Source organism: Salmo trutta, unplaced genomic scaffold (assembly GCF_901001165.1).
Source record: "Salmo trutta unplaced genomic scaffold, fSalTru1.1, whole genome shotgun sequence".
Lineage (NCBI taxonomy): Eukaryota > Metazoa > Chordata > Actinopteri > Salmoniformes > Salmonidae > Salmo > Salmo trutta.
Window position 1 is genome coordinate 2,589,119 of NW_021822962.1, and position 20,000 is coordinate 2,609,118.

General features: G+C 48.6%; 1 protein-coding gene and 1 long non-coding RNA gene across 2 annotated transcripts in view; both read right to left on the minus strand.

Moving 5' to 3' along the window:
* The window catches only part of LOC115187648 (oxysterol-binding protein-related protein 3-like), a 102,478-nt gene that overhangs the window by 653 nt on the left and 81,825 nt on the right, over nucleotides 1-20,000 (minus strand). The window contains exons 4-5 of the mRNA XM_029746620.1: nucleotides 14,031-14,084; nucleotides 1,789-1,902 (exon numbers count right to left, since the gene is read on the minus strand). Coding sequence (XP_029602480.1) covers nucleotides 1,789-1,902; nucleotides 14,031-14,084 — 168 coding nt within the window. The remainder of the gene's footprint in view (nucleotides 1-1,788; nucleotides 1,903-14,030; nucleotides 14,085-20,000) is intronic.
* LOC115187698 (uncharacterized) overlaps nucleotides 16,729-20,000 on the minus strand; it is an 11,853-nt gene continuing 8,581 nt past the window's right edge. The window contains exon 2 of the long non-coding RNA XR_003876118.1: nucleotides 16,729-16,811. This is a non-coding gene — a long non-coding RNA (uncharacterized LOC115187698). The remainder of the gene's footprint in view (nucleotides 16,812-20,000) is intronic.

The following is a 20,000-nucleotide window of genomic DNA, read 5'->3' on the forward strand; positions in this document are numbered from 1 at the left end:
GTCCTGCTGCCTGCTGTTCATGACTCCATCAGTCAGTCACCCTCAACCTGGGAGCTGCAGGGGGCTGCTGCCTGCTGTTCATGACTCCATCAGTCAGTCACCCTCAACCTGAGAGCTGCAGGGGGCTGCTGCCTGCTGTTCATGACTCCATCAGTCAGTCATCCCCCAACCTGGGAGCTGCAGGCTGCTGCTGCCTACTGTTCATGACTCCATCAATCAGTCATCCCCCAACCTAGGAGCTGCAGGGGGCTGCTGCCTGCTGTTCATGACTCCATCAGTCAGTGATCCCCCAACCTGGGAGCTGCAGGCTGCTGCTGCCTACTGTTCATGACTCCATCAGTCAGTCATCCCCCAACCTAGGAGCTGCAGGCTGCTGCTGCCTGCTGTTCATGACTCCATCAGTCAGTCATTCCCCAACCTGGGAGCTGCAGGGTGCTGCTGCCTGCTGTTCATGACTCCATCAGTCAGTCATCCCCCAACCTGGGAGCTGCAGGGTCCTCCTGCCTGCTGTTCATGACTCCATCAGTCAGTCTACCCCCAACCTGGGAGCTGCAGGGTGCTGCTGCCTGCTGTTCATAACTCCATCAGTCAGTCATCCCCAACCTGGGAGCTGCAGGGTGCTGCTGCCTGCTGTTCATGACTCCATCAGTCAGTCATCCCCCAACCTGGGAGCTGCAGGGTGCTGCTGCCTGCTGTTCATGACTCCATCAGTCAGTCATCCCCCAACCTGGGAGCTGCAGGGTGCTGCTGCCTGCTGTTCATGACTCCATCAGTCAGTCATCCCCCAACCTGGGAGCTGCAGGGTGCTGCTGCCTGCTGTCATGACTCCATCAGTCAGTCATCCCCCAACCTGGAGCTGCAGGGTGCCTGCTGCCTGCTGTTCATGACTCCATCAGTCAGTCATCTCCAACCTGGAGCTGCAGGGTCCTGCTGCCTGCTGTTCATGACTCCATCAGTCAGTCATTCCCCCCAACCTGGGAGCTGCAGGTCTGCTGCCTGCTGTTCATGACTCCATCAGTCCAGTCATCCCCCAACCTGGGAGCTTGCAGGGTGCTGCTGCCTGCTGTTCATGACTCCATCAGTCAGTCGATCCCCCAACCTGGGTAGCTGCAGGGGCTGCTGCCTGCTACTGTTCAATGACTCCTCAGTCAGTCATCCCCCAACCTTGGAGCCTGCAGGCTGCTGCTGCCTACGTTCATGACTCCATCAGTCAGTCAATTCCCCCAACCTGGGAGCCTGCAGGGGGCTGCTGCCTACTGTTCATAGAACTCCCTCAGTCAGTCATCCCCCAACCTGGGAGCTGCAGGCTGCTGCTGCCCTGCTGTTCATGACTCCATCAGTCAGTCATCCCCCCAACCTGGGAGCTGCAGAGGTGCTAGCTGCCTACTGTTCATGACTCCATCAGTCAGTCATCCCCCAACCTGGGAGCTGCAGGCTGCTGCTGCCTACTGTTCATGACTCCATCAGTCAGTCATCCCCCAAACTGGGAGCTGCAGGGTCCTGCTGCCTGCTGTTCATGACTCCATCAGTCAGTCATCCCCCAACCTGGGAGCTGCAGGGTCCTGCTGCCTGCTGTTCATGACTCCATCAGTCAGTCATCCCCCAACCTGGGAGCTGCAGGGTGCTGCTGCCTGCTGTTCATGACTCCATCAGTCAGTCACCCCCAACCTGGGAGCTGCAGGGTGCTGCTGCCTGCTGTTCATGACTCCATCAGTCAGTCATCCCCCAACCTGGGAGCTGCAGGGTGCTGCTGCCTGCTGTTCATGACTCCATCAGTCAGTCATATACCTTCAGGTGATAGATGTTTTCCTCTGCATCCAGATCAATGCACTGGGCTGACTTCTTAATGGCCATGACAGAGAGACCCACGTCAATACAGCCGTGTAACTTCCCCTTCTCAATCTGAAAGACAGGAACATTAATAACCACGTCAATACAGCCGTGTAACTTCCCCTTCTCAATCTGAAAGACAGGAACATTAATAACCACGTCAATACAGCCGTGTAACTTCCCCTTCTCAATCTGAAAGACAGGAACATTAATAACCACGTCAATACAGCCGTGTATCTTCCCCTTCTCAATCTGAAAGACAGGTACATTAATAACCACGTCAATACAGCCGTGTAACTTCCCCTTCTCAATCTGAAAGACAGGAACATTAATAACCACGTCAATACAGCCGTGTATCTTCCCCTTCTCAATCTGAAAGACAGGAACATTAATAACCACGTCAATACAGCCGTGTATCTCCCCTTCTCAATCTGAAAGACAGGAACATTAATAACCACGTCAATACAGCCGTGTAACTTCCCCTTCTCAATCTGAAAGACAGGAACATTAATAACCACGTCAATACAGCCGTGTAACTTCCCCTTCTCAATCTGAAAGACAGGAACATTAATAACCACGTCAATACAGCCGTGTATCTTCCCCTTCTCAATCTGAAAGACAGGAACATTAATAACCACGTCAATACAGCCGTGTAACTTCCCCTTCTCAATCTGAAAGACAGGAACATTAATAACCATGTCAATACAGCCGTGTAACTTCCCCTTCTCAATCTGAAAGACAGGAACATTAATAACCACGTCAATACAGCCGTGTAACTTCCCCTTCTCAATCTGAAAGACAGGAACATTAATAACCACGTCAATACAGCCGTGTATCTTCCCCTTCTCAATCTGAAAGACAGGAACATTAATAACCACGTCAATACAGCCGTGTAACTTCCCCTTCTCAATCTGAAAGACAGGAACATTAATAACCACGTCAATACAGCCGTGTATCTTCCCCTTCTCAATCTGAAAGACAGGAACATTAATAACCACGTCAATACAGCCGTGTATCTTCCCCTTCTCAATCTGAAAGACAGGAACATTAATAACCACGTCAATACAGCCGTGTATCTTCCCTTCTCAATCTGAAAGACAGGAACATTAATAACCACGTCAATACAGCCGTGTAACTTCCCCTTCTCAATCTGAAAGACAGGAACATTAATAACCACGTCAATACAGCCGTGTATCTTCCCCTTCTCAATCTGAAAGACAGGTACATTAATAACCACGTCAATACAGCCGTGTAACTTCCCCTTCTCAATCTGAAAGACAGGAACATTAATAACCACGTCAATACAGCCGTGTATCTTCCCCTTCTCAATCTGAAAGACAGGAACATTAATAACCACGTCAATACAGCCGTGTATCTTCCCCTTCTCAATCTGAAAGACAGGAACATTAATAACCACGTCAATACAGCCGTGTAACTTCCCCTTCTCAATCTGAAAGACAGGAACATTAATAACCACGTCAATACAGCCGTGTAACTTCCCCTTCTCAATCTGAAAGACAGGAACATTAATAACCACGTCAATACAGCCGTGTATCTTCCCCTTCTCAATCTGAAAGACAGGAACATTAATAACCACGTCAATACAGCCGTGTAACTTCCCCTTCTCAATCTGAAAGACAGGAACATTAATAACCATGTCAATACAGCCGTGTAACTTCCCCTTCTCAATCTGAAAGACAGGAACATTAATAACCACGTCAATACAGCCGTGTAACTTCCCCTTCTCAATCTGAAAGACAGGAACATTAATAACCACGTCAATACAGCCGTGTATCTTCCCCTTCTCAATCTGAAAGACAGGAACATTAATAACCACGTCAATACAGCCGTGTAACTTCCCCTTCTCAATCTGAAAGACAGGAACATTAATAACCACGTCAATACAGCCGTGTATCTTCCCCTTCTCAATCTGAAAGACAGGAACATTAATAACCACGTCAATACAGCCGTGTATCTTCCCCTTCTCAATCTGAAAGACAGGAACATTAATAACCACGTCCAATACAGCCGTGTATCTTCCCCTTCTCAATCTGAAAGACAGGAACATTAATAACCACGTCAATACAGCCGTGTAACTTCCCCTTCTCAATCTGAAAGACAGGAACATTAATAACCACGTCAATACAGCCGTGTATCTTCCCCTTCTCAATCTGAAAGACAGGAACATTAATAACCATGTCAATACAGCCGTGTATCTTCCCCTTCTCAATCTGAAAGACAGGAACATTAATAACCATGTCAATACAGCCGTGTAACTTCCCCTTCTCAATCTGAAAGACAGGAACATTAATAACCACGTCAATACAGCCGTGTAACTTCCCCTTCTCAATCTGAAAGACAGGAACATTAATAACCACGTCAATACAGCCGTGTAACTTCCCCTTCTCAATCTGAAAGACAGGAACATTAATAACCACGTCAATACAGCCGTGTATCTTCCCCTTCTCAATCTGAAAGACAGGAACATTAATAACCACGTCAATACAGCCGTGTAACTTCCCCTTCTCAATCTGAAAGACAGGAACATTAATAACCACGTCAATACAGCCGTGTAACTTCCCCTTCTCAATCTGAAAGACAGGAACATTAATAACCACGTCAATACAGCCGTGTAACTTCCCCTTCTCAATCTGAAAGACAGGAACATTAATAACCACGTCAATACAGCCGTGTAACTTCCCCCTTCTCAATCTGAAAGACAGGAACATTAATAACCACGTCAATACAGCCGTGTAACTTCCCCTTCTCAATCTGAAAGACAGGAACATTAATAACCACGTCAATACAGCCGTGTAACTTCCCCTTCTCAATCTGAAAGACAGGAACATTAATAACCACGTCAATACAGCCGTGTATCTTCCCCTTCTCAATCTGAAAGACAGGAACATTAATAACCACGTCAATACAGCCGTGTAACTTCCCCTTCTCAATCTGAAAGACAGGAACATTAATAACCACGTCAATACAGCCGTGTAACTTCCCCTTCTCAATCTGAAAGACAGGAACATTAATAACCACGTCAATACAGCCGTGTAACTTCCCCTTCTCAATCTGAAAGACAGGAACATTAATAACCACGTCAATACAGCCGTGTAACTTCCCCTTCTCAATCTGAAAGACAGGAACATTAATAACCACGTCAATACAGCCGTGTAACTTCCCCTTCTCAATCTGAAAGACAGGAACATTAATAACCACGTCAATACAGCCGTGTAACTTCCCCTTCTCAATCTGAAAGACAGGAACATTAATAACCATGTCAATACAGCCGTGTAACTTCCCCTTCTCAATCTGAAAGACAGGAACATTAATAACCACGTCAATACAGCCGTGTAACTTCCCCTTCTCAATCTGAAAGACAGGAACATTAATAACCACGTCAATACAGCCGTGTAACTTCCCCTTCTCAATCTGAAAGACAGGAACATTAATAACCACGTCAATACAGCCGTGTAACTTCCCCTTCTCAATCTGAAAGACAGGAACATTAATAACCATGTCAATACAGCCGTGTAACTTCCCCTTCTCAATCTGAAAGACAGGAACATTAATAACCACGTCAATACAGCCGTGTAACTTCCCCTTCTCAATCTGAAAGACAGGAACATTAATAACCATGTCAATACAGCCGTGTAACTTCCCCTTCTCAATCTGAAAGACAGAAACATTAATAACCACGTCAATACAGCCGTGTAACTTCCCCTTCTCAATCTGAAAGACAGGAACATTAATAACCACGTCAATACAGCCGTGTAACTTCCCCTTCTCAATCTGAAAGACAGGAACATTAATAACCACGTCAATACAGCCGTGTAACTTCCCCTTCTCAATCTGAAAGACAGGAACATTAATAACCACGTCAATACAGCCGTGTAACTTCCCCTTCTCAATCTGAAAGACAGGAACATTAATAACCATGTCAATACAGCCGTGTAACTTCCCCTTCTCAATCTGAAAGACAGAAACATTAATAACCATGTCAATACAGCCGTGTAACTTCCCCTTCTCAATCTGAAAGACAGGAACATTAATAACCACGTCAATACAGCCGTGTAACTTCCCCTTCTCAATCTGAAAGACAGAAACATTAATAACCATGTCAATACAGCCGTGTAACTTCCCCTTCTCAATCTGAAAGACAGGAACATTAATAACCATGTCAATACAGCCGTGTAACTTCCCCTTCTCAATCTGAAAGACAGGAACATTAATAACCACGTCAATACAGCCGTGTATCTTCCCCTTCTCAATCTGAAAGACAGGAACATTAATAACCACGTCAATACAGCCGTGTATCTTCCCCTTCTCAATCTGAAAGACAGGAACATTAATAACCACGTCAATACAGCCGTGTATCTTCCCCTTCTCAATCTGAAAGACAGGAACATTAATAACCACGTCAATACAGCCGTGTAACTTCCCCTTCTCAATCTGAAAGACAGGAACATTAATAACCACGTCAATACAGCCGTGTAACTTCCCCTTCTCAATCTGAAAGACAGGAACATTAATAACCACGTCAATACAGCCGTGTATCTTCCCCTTCTCAATCTGAAAGACAGGAACATTAATAACCACGTCAATACAGCCGTGTAACTTCCCCTTCTCAATCTGAAAGACAGGAACATTAATAACCATGTCAATACAGCCGTGTATCTTCCCCTTCTCAATCTGAAAGACAGGAACATTAATAACCACGTCAATACAGCCGTGTATCTTCCCCTTCTCAATCTGAAAGACAGGAACATTAATAACCACGTCAATACAGCCGTGTAACTTCCCCTTCTCAATCTGAAAGACAGGAACATTAATAACCACGTCAATACAGCCGTGTAACTTCCCCTTCTCATCTGAAAGACAGGAACATTAATAACCACGTCAATACAGCCGTGTAACTTCCCCTTCTCAATCTGAAAGACAGGAACATTAATAACCACGTCAATACAGCCGTGTATCTTCCCTTCTCAATCTGAAAGACAGGAACATTAATAACCACGTCAATACAGCCGTGTATCTTCCCCTCTCAATCTGAAAGACAGGAACATTAATAACCACGTCAATACAGCCGTGGTAACTTCCCCTTCTCAATCTGAAAGACAGGAACATTAATAACCACGTCAATACAGCCGTGTAACTTCCCCTTCTCAATCTGAAAGACAGGAACATTAATAACCACGTCAATACAAGCCGTGTAACTTCCCCTTCTCAATCTGAAAGACAGGAACATTAATAACCACGTCAATACAGCCGTGTAACTTCCCCTTCTCAATCTGAAAGACAGGAACATTAATAACCACGTCAATACAGCCGTGTAACTTCCCCTTCTCAATCTGAAAGACAGGAACATTTAAGAAGGTCTGAGGAATGGCTGACCATATAGCAGCAATATTGCTAAAAGAGACAGAAGTCTGCATCCCATATGGCACCGTATTCCATATGTCAGGGCTGCCCAACCCTCTTCCTGGAGATCTACCATCCAGTGGGTTTTCAGTCCAACCCTAATTTAACACACCTGATTCTACTAATTAGCTGCTCAACAAGACCTTAACTAGCTGAATCAAATATGCTAAATTAGGGTTGGACAGAACCTACAGGACAGTAGATCTCCAGGAAGAGGGTTGCCCTGCCCTATATAGTGCACTACTTTTGACCAGGGCAGGGAATAGGGTGATATTTGGGACACAGTGGTGTCGTATGGTACGCACCACTGAAAGACTGCATGTCTCTGTACAGATACACCGGTTCAACATTGGGACATTATTATTCAGTATGGTCCTGGCAGGTCTTAACTCTTCCTGTACACTGACATTCAGGATGACTTTGACATGTGGGAACATTTGATTTATTGTAACTGCATTAAGCCTCCCACATGACGGCAGGTAGCCTAGCACTGCAGGTAGCCTAGCATGGCAGGTAGCCTAGCACTGCAGGTAGACTAGCATGGCAGGTAGCCTAGCACTGCAGGTAGACTAGCACTGCAGGTAGCTTAGCATGGCAGGTAGCCTAGCACTGCAGGTAGTCTAGCACTGCAGGTAGCTTAGCATGGCAGGTAGCCTAGCACTGCAGGTAGTCTAGCACTGCAGGTAGCTTAGCATGGCAGGTAGCCTAGCACTGCAGGTAGTCTAGCACCGTAGGTAGCCTAGCACTACAGGTAGCCTAGCAGTGCAGGTAGCCTAGCACTGCAGGTAGCCTAGCACTGCAGGTAGCCTAGCACTGCAGGTAGCTTAGCATGGCAGGTAGCCTAGCAGTGCAGGTAGTCTAGCACTGCAGGAAGCCTAGCACTGCAGGTAGCCTAGCACTGCAGGTAGCCTAGCACTGCAGGTAGCCTAGCAGTTAAGAGGATTGATGAATCTGCCGATGTGCCCTTCAGCAAGGCACTTAACCCTAATCGCTCATGTAAGTCTCTCTGGATAATAGGTTCTGCTAAATATCTAAAATGTAAAACATGACCATGACCTGGTTACCCCAGCAGTATCTCAGGACCTGACAACCCAGTCCCAGCAGTATATCAGGACCTGACAACCCAGTCCCAGCAGTATCTCAGGACCTGACAACCCAGTCCCAGCAGTATATCAGGACCTGACAACCCAGTCCCAGCAGTATATCAGGACCTGACAACCCAGTCCCAGCAGTATATCAGGACCTGACAACCCAGTCCCAGCAGTATCTCAGGACCTGACAACCCAGTCCCAGCAGTATCTCAGGACCTGACAACCCAGTCCCAGCAGTATCTCAGGACCTGACAACCCAGTCCCAGCAGTATATCAGGACCTGACAACCCAGTCCCAGCAGTATCTCAGGACCTGACAACCCAGTCCCAGCAGTATATCAGGACCTGACAACCCAGTCCCAGCAGTATATCAGGACCTGGCAACCCAGTCCCAGCAGTATATCAGGACCTGACAACCCAGTCCCAGCAGTATATCTGGACCTGGCAACCCAGTCCAGCAGTATATCAGGACCTGACAACCCAGTCCCAGCAATATCAGGACCTGGCAACCCAGTCCCAGCAGTATATCAGGACCTGACAACCCAGTCCAAGCAGTATCTCAGGACCTGACAACCCAGTCCCAGCAGTATATCAGGACCTGACAACCCAGTCCCAGCAGTATCTCAGGACCTGACAACCCAGTCCCAGCAGTATATCAGGACCTGACAACCCAGTCCAAGCAGTATCTCAGGACCTGACAACCCAGTCCCAGCAGTATCTCAGGACCTGACAACCCAGTCCCATCAGGATATCAGGACCTGGCAACCCAGTCCCAGCAGTATCTCAGGACCTGGCAACCCAGTCCCAGCAGTATCTCAGGACCTGACAACCCAGTCCCAGCAGTATATCAGGACCTGGCAACCCAGTCCCAGCAGTATATCAGGACCTGACAACCCAGTCCCAGCAGTATATCTGGACCTGGCAACCCAGTCCCAGCAGTATATCAGGACCTGACAACCCAGTCCCAGCAGTATATCAGGACCTGGCAACCCAGTCCCAGCAGTATATCAGGACCTGACAACCCAGTCCAAGCAGTATCTCAGGACCTGACAACCCAGTCCCAGCAGTATATCAGGACCTGACAACCCAGTCCCAGCAGTATCTCAGGACCTGACAACCCAGTCCCAGCAGTATATCAGGACCTGACAACCCAGTCCAAGCAGTATCTCAGGACCTGACAACCCAGTCCCAGCAGTATCTCAGGACCTGACACCCAGTCCCAGCAGTATCTCAGGACCTGACAACCCAGTCCCAGCAGTATCTCAGGACCTGACAACCCAGTCCCAGCAGTATCTCAGGACCTGGCAACCCAGTCCCAGCAGTATCTCAGGACCTGACAACCCAGTCCCAGCAGTATCTCAGGACCTGACAACCCAGTCCCAGCAGTATCTCAGGACCTGACAACCCAGTCCCAGCAGTATCTCAGGACCTGGCAACCCAGTCCCAGCAGTATCTCAGGACCTGACAACCCAGTCCCAGCAGTATCTCAGGACCTGACAACCCAGTCCCAGCAGTATATCAGGACCTGACAACCCAGTCCCAGCAGTATATCAGGACCTGACAACCCAGTCCCAGCAGTATATCAGGACCTGACAACCCAGTCCCAGCAGTATATCAGGACCTGACAACCCAGTCCCAGCAGTATCTCAGGACCTGACAACCCAGTCCCAGCAGTATATCAGGACCTGGCAACCCAGTCCCAGCAGTATCTCAGGACCTGACAACCCAGTCCCAGCAGTATCTCAGGACCTGACAACCCAGTCCCAGCAGTATATCAGGACCCTGGCAACCCAGTCCCAGCAGTATCTCAGGACCTGACAACCCAGTCCCAGCAGTATATCAGGACCTGACAACCCAGTCCCAGCAGTATATCAGGACCTGACAACCCAGTCCCAGCAGTATATCAGGACCTGACAACCCAGTCCCAGCAGTATATCAGGACCTGACAACCCAGTCCCAGCAGTATCTCAGGACCTGACAACCCAGTCCCAGCAGTATATCAGGACCTGACAACCCAGTCCCAGCAGTATATCAGGACCTGACAACCCAGTCCCCAGCAGTATATCAGGACCTGACAACCCAGTCCCAGCAGTATCTCAGGACCTGGCAACCCAGTCCCAGCAGTATCTCAGGACCTGACAAGCCCAGTCCCAGCAGTATATCAGGACCTGGCAAACCCAGTCCCAGCAGTATATCAGGACCTGACAACCCAGTCCCAGCAGTATATCTGGACCTGGCAACCCAGTCCCAGCAGTATATCAGGACCTGACAACCCAGTCCAGCAGTATATCAGGACCTGGCAACCCAGTCCAGCAGTATATCAGGACCTGACAACCCAGTCCAAGCAGTATCTCAGGACCTGACAACCCAGTCCCAGCAGTATATCAGGACCTGACAACCCAGTCCCAGCAGTATCTCAGGACCTGCACCCAGTCCCAGCAGTATATCAGGACCTGACACCCAGTCCCAGCAGTACTCTCAGGACCTGACAACCCAGTCCCAGCAGTATCTCAGGACCTGACAACCCAGTCCCAGCAGATATCAGGACCTGCAACCCAGTCCCAGCAGTATCTCAGGACCTGACACCCAGTTCCCAGCAGTATCTCAGGACCTGGCAACCCAGTCCCAGCAGTATCTCAGGACCTGACAACCCAGTCCCAGCAGTATCTCAGGACCTGACAACCCAGTCCCAGCAGTATCTCAGGACCTGACAACCCAGTCCCAGCAGTATCTCAGGACCTGGCAACCCATCCCAGCAGTATCTCAGGACCTGACAACCCAGTCCCAGCAGTATCTCAGGACCTGACAACCCAGTCCCAGCAGTATATCAGGACCTGACAACCCAGTCCCAGCAGTATATCAGGACCTGACAACCCAGTCCCAGCAGTATATCAGGACCTGACAACCCAGTCCCAGCAGTATATCAGGACCTGACAACCCAGTCCCAGCAGTATCTCAGGACCTGACAACCCAGTCCCAGCAGTATATCAGGACCTGCAACCCAGTCCCAGCAGTATCTCAGGACCTGACAACCCAGTCCCAGCAGTATATCAGGACCTGGCAACCCAGTCCCAGCAGTATATCAGGACCTGAAACCCAGTCCCAGCAGTATATCGGACCTGGCAACCCAGTCCCAGCAGTATATCAGGACCTGACAACCCAGTCCCAGCAGTATATCAGGACCTGGCAACCCAGTCCCAGCAGTATATCAGGACCTGACAACCCAGTCCAGCAGTATCTCAGGACCTGACAACCCAGTCCCAGCAGTATATCAGGACCTGACAACCCAGTCCCAGCAGTATCTCAGGACCTGACAACCCAGTCCCAGCAGTATATCAGGACCTGACAACCCAGTCCAGCAGTATCTCAGGACCTGACAACCCAGTCCCAGCAGTATCTCAGGACCTGACAACCCAGTCCCAGCAGGATATCAGGACCTGGCAACCCAGTCCCAGCAGTATCTCAGGACCTGACAACCCAGTCCCAGCAGTATCTCAGGACCTGGCAACCCAGTCCCAGCAGTATCTCAGGACCTGACAACCCAGTCCCAGCAGTATCTCAGGACCTGACAACCCAGTCAGCAGTATCTCAGGACCTGACAACCCAGTCCCAGCAGTATCTCAGGACCTGGCAACCCAGTCCCAGCAGTATCTCAGGACCTGACAACCCAGTCCCAGCAGTATCTCAGGACCTGACAACCCAGTCCCAGCAGTATATCAGGACCTGACAACCCAGTCCCAGCAGTATATCAGGACCTGACAACCCGTCCCCAGCAGTATATCAGGACCTGACAACCCAGTCCCAGCAGTATATCAGGACCTGACAACCCAGTCCCAGCAGTATCTCAGGACCTGGACAACCCAGTCCCAGCAGTATATCAGGACCTGCAACCCAGTCCCAGCAGTATCTCAGGACCTGACAACCCAGTCCCAGCAGTATCTCAGGACCTGACAACCCAGTCCCAGCAGTATATCAGGACCTGACAAGCCCAGTCCCAGCAGTATCTCAGGACCTGACAAAACCCAGTCCCAGCAGGATATCAGGACCTGACAACCCAGTCCCGCAGGATATCAGGACCTGACAACCCAGTCCCAGCAGTATATCAGGACCTGACAACCCAGTCCCAGCAGTATATCAGGACCTGACAACCCAGTCCCAGCAGTATATCAGGACCTGACAACCCAGTCCCAGCAGTATATCAGGACCTGACAACCCAGTCCCAGCAGTATCTCAGGACCTGACAACCCAGTCCCAGCAGTATATCAGGACCTGGCAACCCAGTCCCAGCAGTATCAGGGACCTGACAACCCAGTCACAGCAGTATATCAGGACCTGACAACCCCAGTCCCAGCAGTATATCAGGACCTGACACCCAGTCCCAGCAGTATATCAGGACCTGACAACCCAGTCCAGCAGTATATCAGGACCTGACAACCCAGTCCCAGCAGTATATCAGGACCTGGCAACCCAGTCCCAGCAGTATATCAGGACCTGACAACCCAGTCCCAGCAGTATATCAGGACCTGACAACCCAGTCCCAGCAGTATATCAGGACCTGGCAAACCCAGTCCCAGCAGTATATCAGGACCTGACAACCCAGTCCCAGCAGTATCTCAGGACCTGACAACCCAGTCCCAGCAGTATATCAGGACCTGACAACCCAGTCCCAGCAGTATATCAGGACCTGGCAACCCAGTCCCAGCAGTATATCAGGACCTGACAACCCAGTCCCAGCAGTATATCAGGACCTGGCAACCCAGTCCCAGCAGTATATCAGGACCTGACAACCCAGTCCCAGCAAGTATCTCAGGACCTGACAACCCAGTCCCAGCAGTATATCAGGACCTGGCAACCCAGTCCCAGCAGTATATCAGGACCTGACAACCCAGTCCCAGCAGTATATCAGGACCTGGCAACCCAGTCCCAGCAGTATATCAGGACCTGACAACCCAGTCCCACAGGATATCAGGACCTGGCAACCCAGTCCCATCAGTATATCAGGACCTGACAACCCAGTCCCACAGGATATCAGGACCTGGCAACCCAGTCCCAGCAGTATATCAGGACCTGACAACCCAGTCCCACAGGATATCAGGACCTGGCAACCCAGTCCCAGCAGTATATCAGGACCTGACAACCCAGTCCCACAGGATATCAGGACCTGGCAACCCAGTCCCAGCAGTATATCAGGACCTGACAACCCAGTCCCAGCAGTATATCAGGACCTGACAACCCAGTCCCACAGGATATCAGGACCTGGCAACCCAGTCCCATCAGTATATCAGGACCTGACAACCCAGTCCCACAGGATATCAGGACCTGGCAACCCAGTCCCAGCAGTATATCAGGACCTGACAACCCAGTCCCACAGGATATCAGGACCTGGCAACCCAGTCCCAGCAGTATATCAGGACCTGAGATCTTACCGTAACATCCTTTCTCACATACTCTAGTTTTCTTTAGTTTGTACTATAACATTACTGGTTGCCTCCACCCTTTCTTTTGTGTTTACATTTTTTTATGTTCCTTTTTAAAAATCCATAAACAATTGGTCCCCCAAAAAACATGTATTTCAGATGCTGTAGGAAAGATAGTCAGTCTGTTGTGCTTTCTGTGATAGCTGTGTGTGATTGATGAGTGTCCTAGCAGACAGAATGGGGGCAGAGGGGCAGCAGCTCTTTGTACTCACATCAGCACCACACTTGGCATACTTCAGGATGCCCTTGTCCAAGTAGAAGTATCTCTGTAGAAGATAAAAGAAAAACAAGAGATAGAGATTAAGAGATAGAGAGACAGAGATAGAGACAGAGATGGAGAGATTGAGAGAGAAAGGGAGAGAGAGAGAGAAAGAGATAGAGAGAGAAAGGGAGAGAGAGAGAGAGAACGAGATAGAGAGAGAGAGAAAGAGATAGAGAGATTGAGAGAGATTGAGAGAGAACGGGAGAGAGAGAGAAGACAAGCGAGGGATGAGCAACACACACGTCATCCTCTGGGCAGTGGTTCAACCTCTCTGTGAGGAGCCTGCTGGATTCACCCCCTCTGTGTTGTTAATACATTTATTAATATCTGTACTCTCAGACATTTCTCCCTCTCTCTCTCTCTCTCTCTCTCTCACTCCCTCTCTCTCACTCCCTCTCTCTCTCACTCTCTCCCTCTCTCTCACTCCTCCCTCCTCTCTCTCTCCTCTCTCCCTCTCTCTCTCTCCCTCCATCTCTCTCTCTCTCTCCCTCTCTCTCTCCCCCTCTCTCCTTCCCTCTCCCCCTCTCTCCCTCCCTCTCCCCCTCTCTCTTTCTCCCTCCCCTCTCTCTCTCTCTCTCTCTCTCTCTCTCTCTCCCTTTCTCTCTTTCCCTCCCTTCTTTATAGAGCACTAGTTTTGGCCAGGGCTTGGCCATAAGACTCTGTTCAAAAATGTAGTGCACTAGGAAAAGGGGTGTTTATTTGGGACGTACACTCTATGTTTATGAAAGCCGGCCTGGCACCATGCACATCTCGTATATCATTAAAATGGGACTGTTGATACGATAATGAAAACAGTTTCAGAAGCTTTAAGTCCTTATGTCAGTGTATGTTAGTTCAGGAAGAACCCTTTTGAGTTCCATGTAGAAGAACCCTTTCCACAGAGGGTTCTACATGGACCCCAAAATAGTTCTACCTGGACCCAAAAAGGGTTCTCCTATAGGGACAGCTGAATAAACCTTTTGCAACCCTTTTTTCCACTTATATCGTTTGTATCCATCTGTACTGAGATCATCTGTATCCAGCTGTACTGAGGTCATCTGTATCCATCTCTACTGAGATCATCTGTATCCATCTCTACTGAGATCATCTGTATCCATCTCTACTGAGATCATCGGTATCCATCTCTACTGAGGTCATCTGTATCCATCTCTACTGAGATCATCTGTATCCAGCTGTACTGAGGTCATCTGTATCCATCTCTACTGAGATCATCTGTATCCATCTCTACTGAGATCATCTGTATCCATCTCTACTGAGATCATCGGTATCCATCTCTACTGAGATCATCTGTATCCATCTCTACTGAGGTCATCTGTATCCATCTCTACTGAGGTTCATCTGTATCCATCTCTACTGAGGTCATCTGTATCCATCTGTACTGAGGTCATCTGTATCCATCTCTACTGAGATCATCTGTATCCATCTCTACTGAGATCATTTGTATCCATCTCTACTGAGGTCATCTGTATCCATCTCTACTGAGGTCATCTGTATCCATCACTACTGAGGTCATCTGTATCCATCTCTACTGAGATCATCTGTATCCATCTGTATTAATCTTCTGTATCCATCTCTACTGAGATCAGCTGTATCCATCTCTACTGAGGTCATCTGTATCCATCTCTACTGAGATCATTTGTATCCATCTCTACTGAGGTCATACTGTATCCATCTCTATTGAGGTCATTTGTATCCATCTCTACTGAGGTCATCTGTATCCATCTCTACTGAGGTCATCTGTATCCATCTCTACTGAGGTCATTTGTATCCATCTCTAAATTATACCCATTCCCTACAACCTTGAACAGAGCCCTGGGGGGGCATTTGGGATGCAGGTATAGAGTAGATACTACAGGCAGCAGGTCATCAGCTAATGGAGCAATATCATCTCTTTAAAGAGCTAACCTTTTAGAGAGACAGAGATAGAGAGACAGAGAGAGAGAGAGAGAGAGAGAGGGAGAGAGAGAGGGAGAGAAAGGGAGAGAGGGGAGAGGGAGAGAGAGAGAGAGGGAGAGGGAGAGAGACAGACAGAGAGAGAGAGGGAGACAGACAGAGAGAGAGGGAGAGAGACAGGGGGGTAGTGAAAGAAAATGACCCCTGGGACATGTTGGCTACTGGCAAGGGAAGGGGATGTCATTCATCAAGTGATTCATTAGCTAACAACACAAAGGAGTGATGTCATGGGGGGGGGGACAAGGCTGGGAAATGATGTGGGTTGGGGAGGGACTCATTTGATCACGTGCTCTGACACCACTGTTTAACTGGAATATCCCCCACAAGTTAATCCCCTTCCCTGGGTGCTGCTGTTTGGTGAGATGACTATCTTGTATCAGAGGTGAGATGACTACCCTGTAGCAGAGGTGAGATGGACTACCCGTATCAGAGGTGAGATGACTTACCCCTGTATCAGAGGTGAGATGACTACCCCTGTATCAGAGGTGAGAGTGATTATGACTACCCCTGTATCAGAGGGCGGTGAAATGCTACAGTGTGTGTGTATGTGTGTGTATGTATGTGTGTGTGTGTGTGTGTGTGTGTGTGTGTGTGTGTGTGTGTGTGTGTGTGTGTGTGTGTGTGTGTATGTGTGTGTGTGGGTGAGGTGAGAAGCCTACCTTGGTGCCATCCCTTCATCGGCCACTCTCCTCCTCTTCAGCATGTATCCATCCTGCTTCTGGGGCTCCTGGACATTACTGTGTCCTCCACGCAGCCCCTCTACAATCTCCCAACTGTCCTGTAAACACACAACAAGGTTACACACAGCCCCTCTACAATCTCCCAACTGTCCTGTAGACACACAACAAGGTTACACACAGCCCCTCTACAATCTCCCAACTGTCCTGTAAACACACAACAAGGTTACACACAGCCCCTCTACAATCTACCAACTGTCCTGGAGACACACAACAAGGTTACACACAGCCCCTCTACAATCTCCCAACTGTCCTGTAGACACACAGCCCCTCTACAATCTCCCAACTGTCCTGTAAACACACACCAAGGTTACACACAACCCCTCTACAATCTCCCAACTGTCCTGTAGACACACAACAAGGTTACACACAGCCCCTCTACAATCTACCAACTGTCCTGTAGACACACAACAAGGTTACACACAGCCCCTCTACAATCTACCAACTGTCCTGTAGACACACAAACCAAGGTTACACACAGCCCCTCTACAATCTACCAACTGTCCTGTAAACACACAACAAGGTTACACACAGCCCCTCTACAATCTACCAACTGTCCTGTAAACACACAACAAGGTTACACACAGCCCCTCTACTATCTCCCAACTGTCCTGTAAACACACAACAAGGTTACACACAGCCCCTCTACAATCTCCCAACTGTCCTGTAAACACACAACAAGGTTACACACAGCCCCTCTACAATCTACCAACTGTCCTGTAAACACACAACAAGGTTACACACAGCCCCTCTACAATCTACCAACTGTCCTGTAGACACACAACAAGGTTACACACAGCCCCTCTACAATCTACCAACTGTCCTATAAACACACAACAAGGTTACACACAGCCCCTCTACAATCTACCAACTGTCCTGTAAACCACACAACAAGGTTACACACAGCCCCTCTACAATCTACCAACTGTCCTGTAGACACACAACAAGGTTACACACAGCCCCTCTACAATCCCCAACTGTCCTGTAGACACACAACAAGGTTACACACAGCCCCTCTACAATCTACCAACTGTCCTGTAGACACACAACAAGGTTACACACAGCCCCTCTCTACACCTAAAATCTCCCAACTGTCCTGTAAGACACACAACAAGGGTACACACAGCCCCTCTACAATCTACCAACTGTCCTGTAGACAACACAACAAGGTTACACACAGCCCCTCTACAATCTACCAACTGTCCTGTAAACACACAACAAGGTTACACACAGCACCTCTACAATCTACCAACTGTCCTGTAGACACACAACAAGGTTACACACAGCCCCTCTACAATCTACAACTGCCCCTAAGCTACTATCTCCCAACTGTCCTGTAGACACACAACAAGGTACACACAAGCCCCCTCTACAATCTCCAATCTGTCCTATAAACACACAACAAGGTTACACACAGCCCTCTACAATCTACCAACTGTCCTGTAAACACACACAAGGTTACACACAGCCCCTCTACTATCTCCCAACTGTCCTGTAGACACACAACAAGGTTACACACAGCCCCTCTACAATCTCCCAACTGTCCTATAACACACAACAAGGTTACACACAGCCCCTCTACAATCTACCAACTGTCCTGTAAACACACAACAAGGTTACACACAGCCCCTCTACTATCTCCCAACTGTCCTGTTACCACACACAACAAGGTTTACACACAGCCCCCTCTACAAATCTACCCAACTGTCCTGTAAACACACACAAGGTTACACACAGCCCTCTACAATCTACCAACTGTCCTGTAGACACACAACAAGGTTACACACAGCCCCTCTACAATCTACCAACTGTCCTGTAGACACACAACAAGGTTACACACAGCCCCTCTACAATCTACCAACTGTCCTGTTGATACACAACAAGGTTACCAACAGCCCCTCTACAATCTACCAACTGTCCTGTAAAACACACAACAGGTTACACACAGCCCCTCTACAATCTACCAACTGTCCTGTAAACACACAACAAGGTTACACACAGCCCCTCTACAATCTACCAACTGTCCTCTAAACACACAACAAGGTTACACACAGCCCCTCTACAATCTACCAACTGTCCTGTAAACAACACAACAAGGTTACACACAGCCCCTCTACAATCTACCACTGTCCTGTAGACACACAACAAGGTTACACACAGAGTCTCTACAATCTCCCAACTGTCCTGTAGACACACAACAAGGTACACACAGCCCCTCTACAATCTACCAACTGTCCTGTAAACCCAGCAACAAGGTTACAACACAGCCCCTCTACAATCTACCAACTGTCCTGTAGACACACACAAGGTTACACACAAGCCCCTCTACTATCTACCAACTGTCCTGTAAACACACAACAAGGTTACACACAGCCCCTCTACAATCTACCAACTGTCCTGTAAACAACACAACCAAGGTTACACACAGCCCCTCTACAATCTACCAACTGTCCCTATAAACACACAACAAGGTTACACACAGCCCCTCTAACAATCTACCAACTGTCCCTGTAGACACACAACAAGGTTACACACAGCCCCTCTACTATCTCCCAACTGTCCTGTAAACACACAACAAGGTTACACACAGCCCCTCTACAATCTACCAACTGTCCTGTAGACACACAACATGGTTACACACAGCCCCTCTACAATCTACCAACTGTCCTGTAGACACACAACAAGGTTACACACAGCCCCTCTACAATCTACCAACTGTCCTGTAGACACACAACAAGGTTACACACAGTCCCTCTACAATCTCCCAACTGTCCTATAAACACACAACAAGGTTACACACAGCCCCTCTACAATCTACCAACTGTCCTGTAGACACACAACAAGGTTACACACAGCCCCTCTACTATCTCCCAACTGTCCTGTAAACACACAACAAGGTTACACACAGCCCCTCTACAATCTACCAACTGTCCTGTAGACACAACAAGGTTACACACAGCCCCTCTACAATCTACCAACTGTCCTGTAGACACACAACAAGGTTACACACAGTCCCTCTACAATCTCCCAACTGTCCTGTAGACACACAAGGTTACACACAGCCCCTCTACTATCTACCAACTGTCCTGTAGACACCAAACAAGGTTACACACGCCCTCTACAATCTACCAACTGTCCTGTAGACCACAACAAGGTTACACACAGCCCCTCTACAATCTACCAACTGTCCTGTAGACACACAACAAGGTTACACACAGCCCCTCTACTAT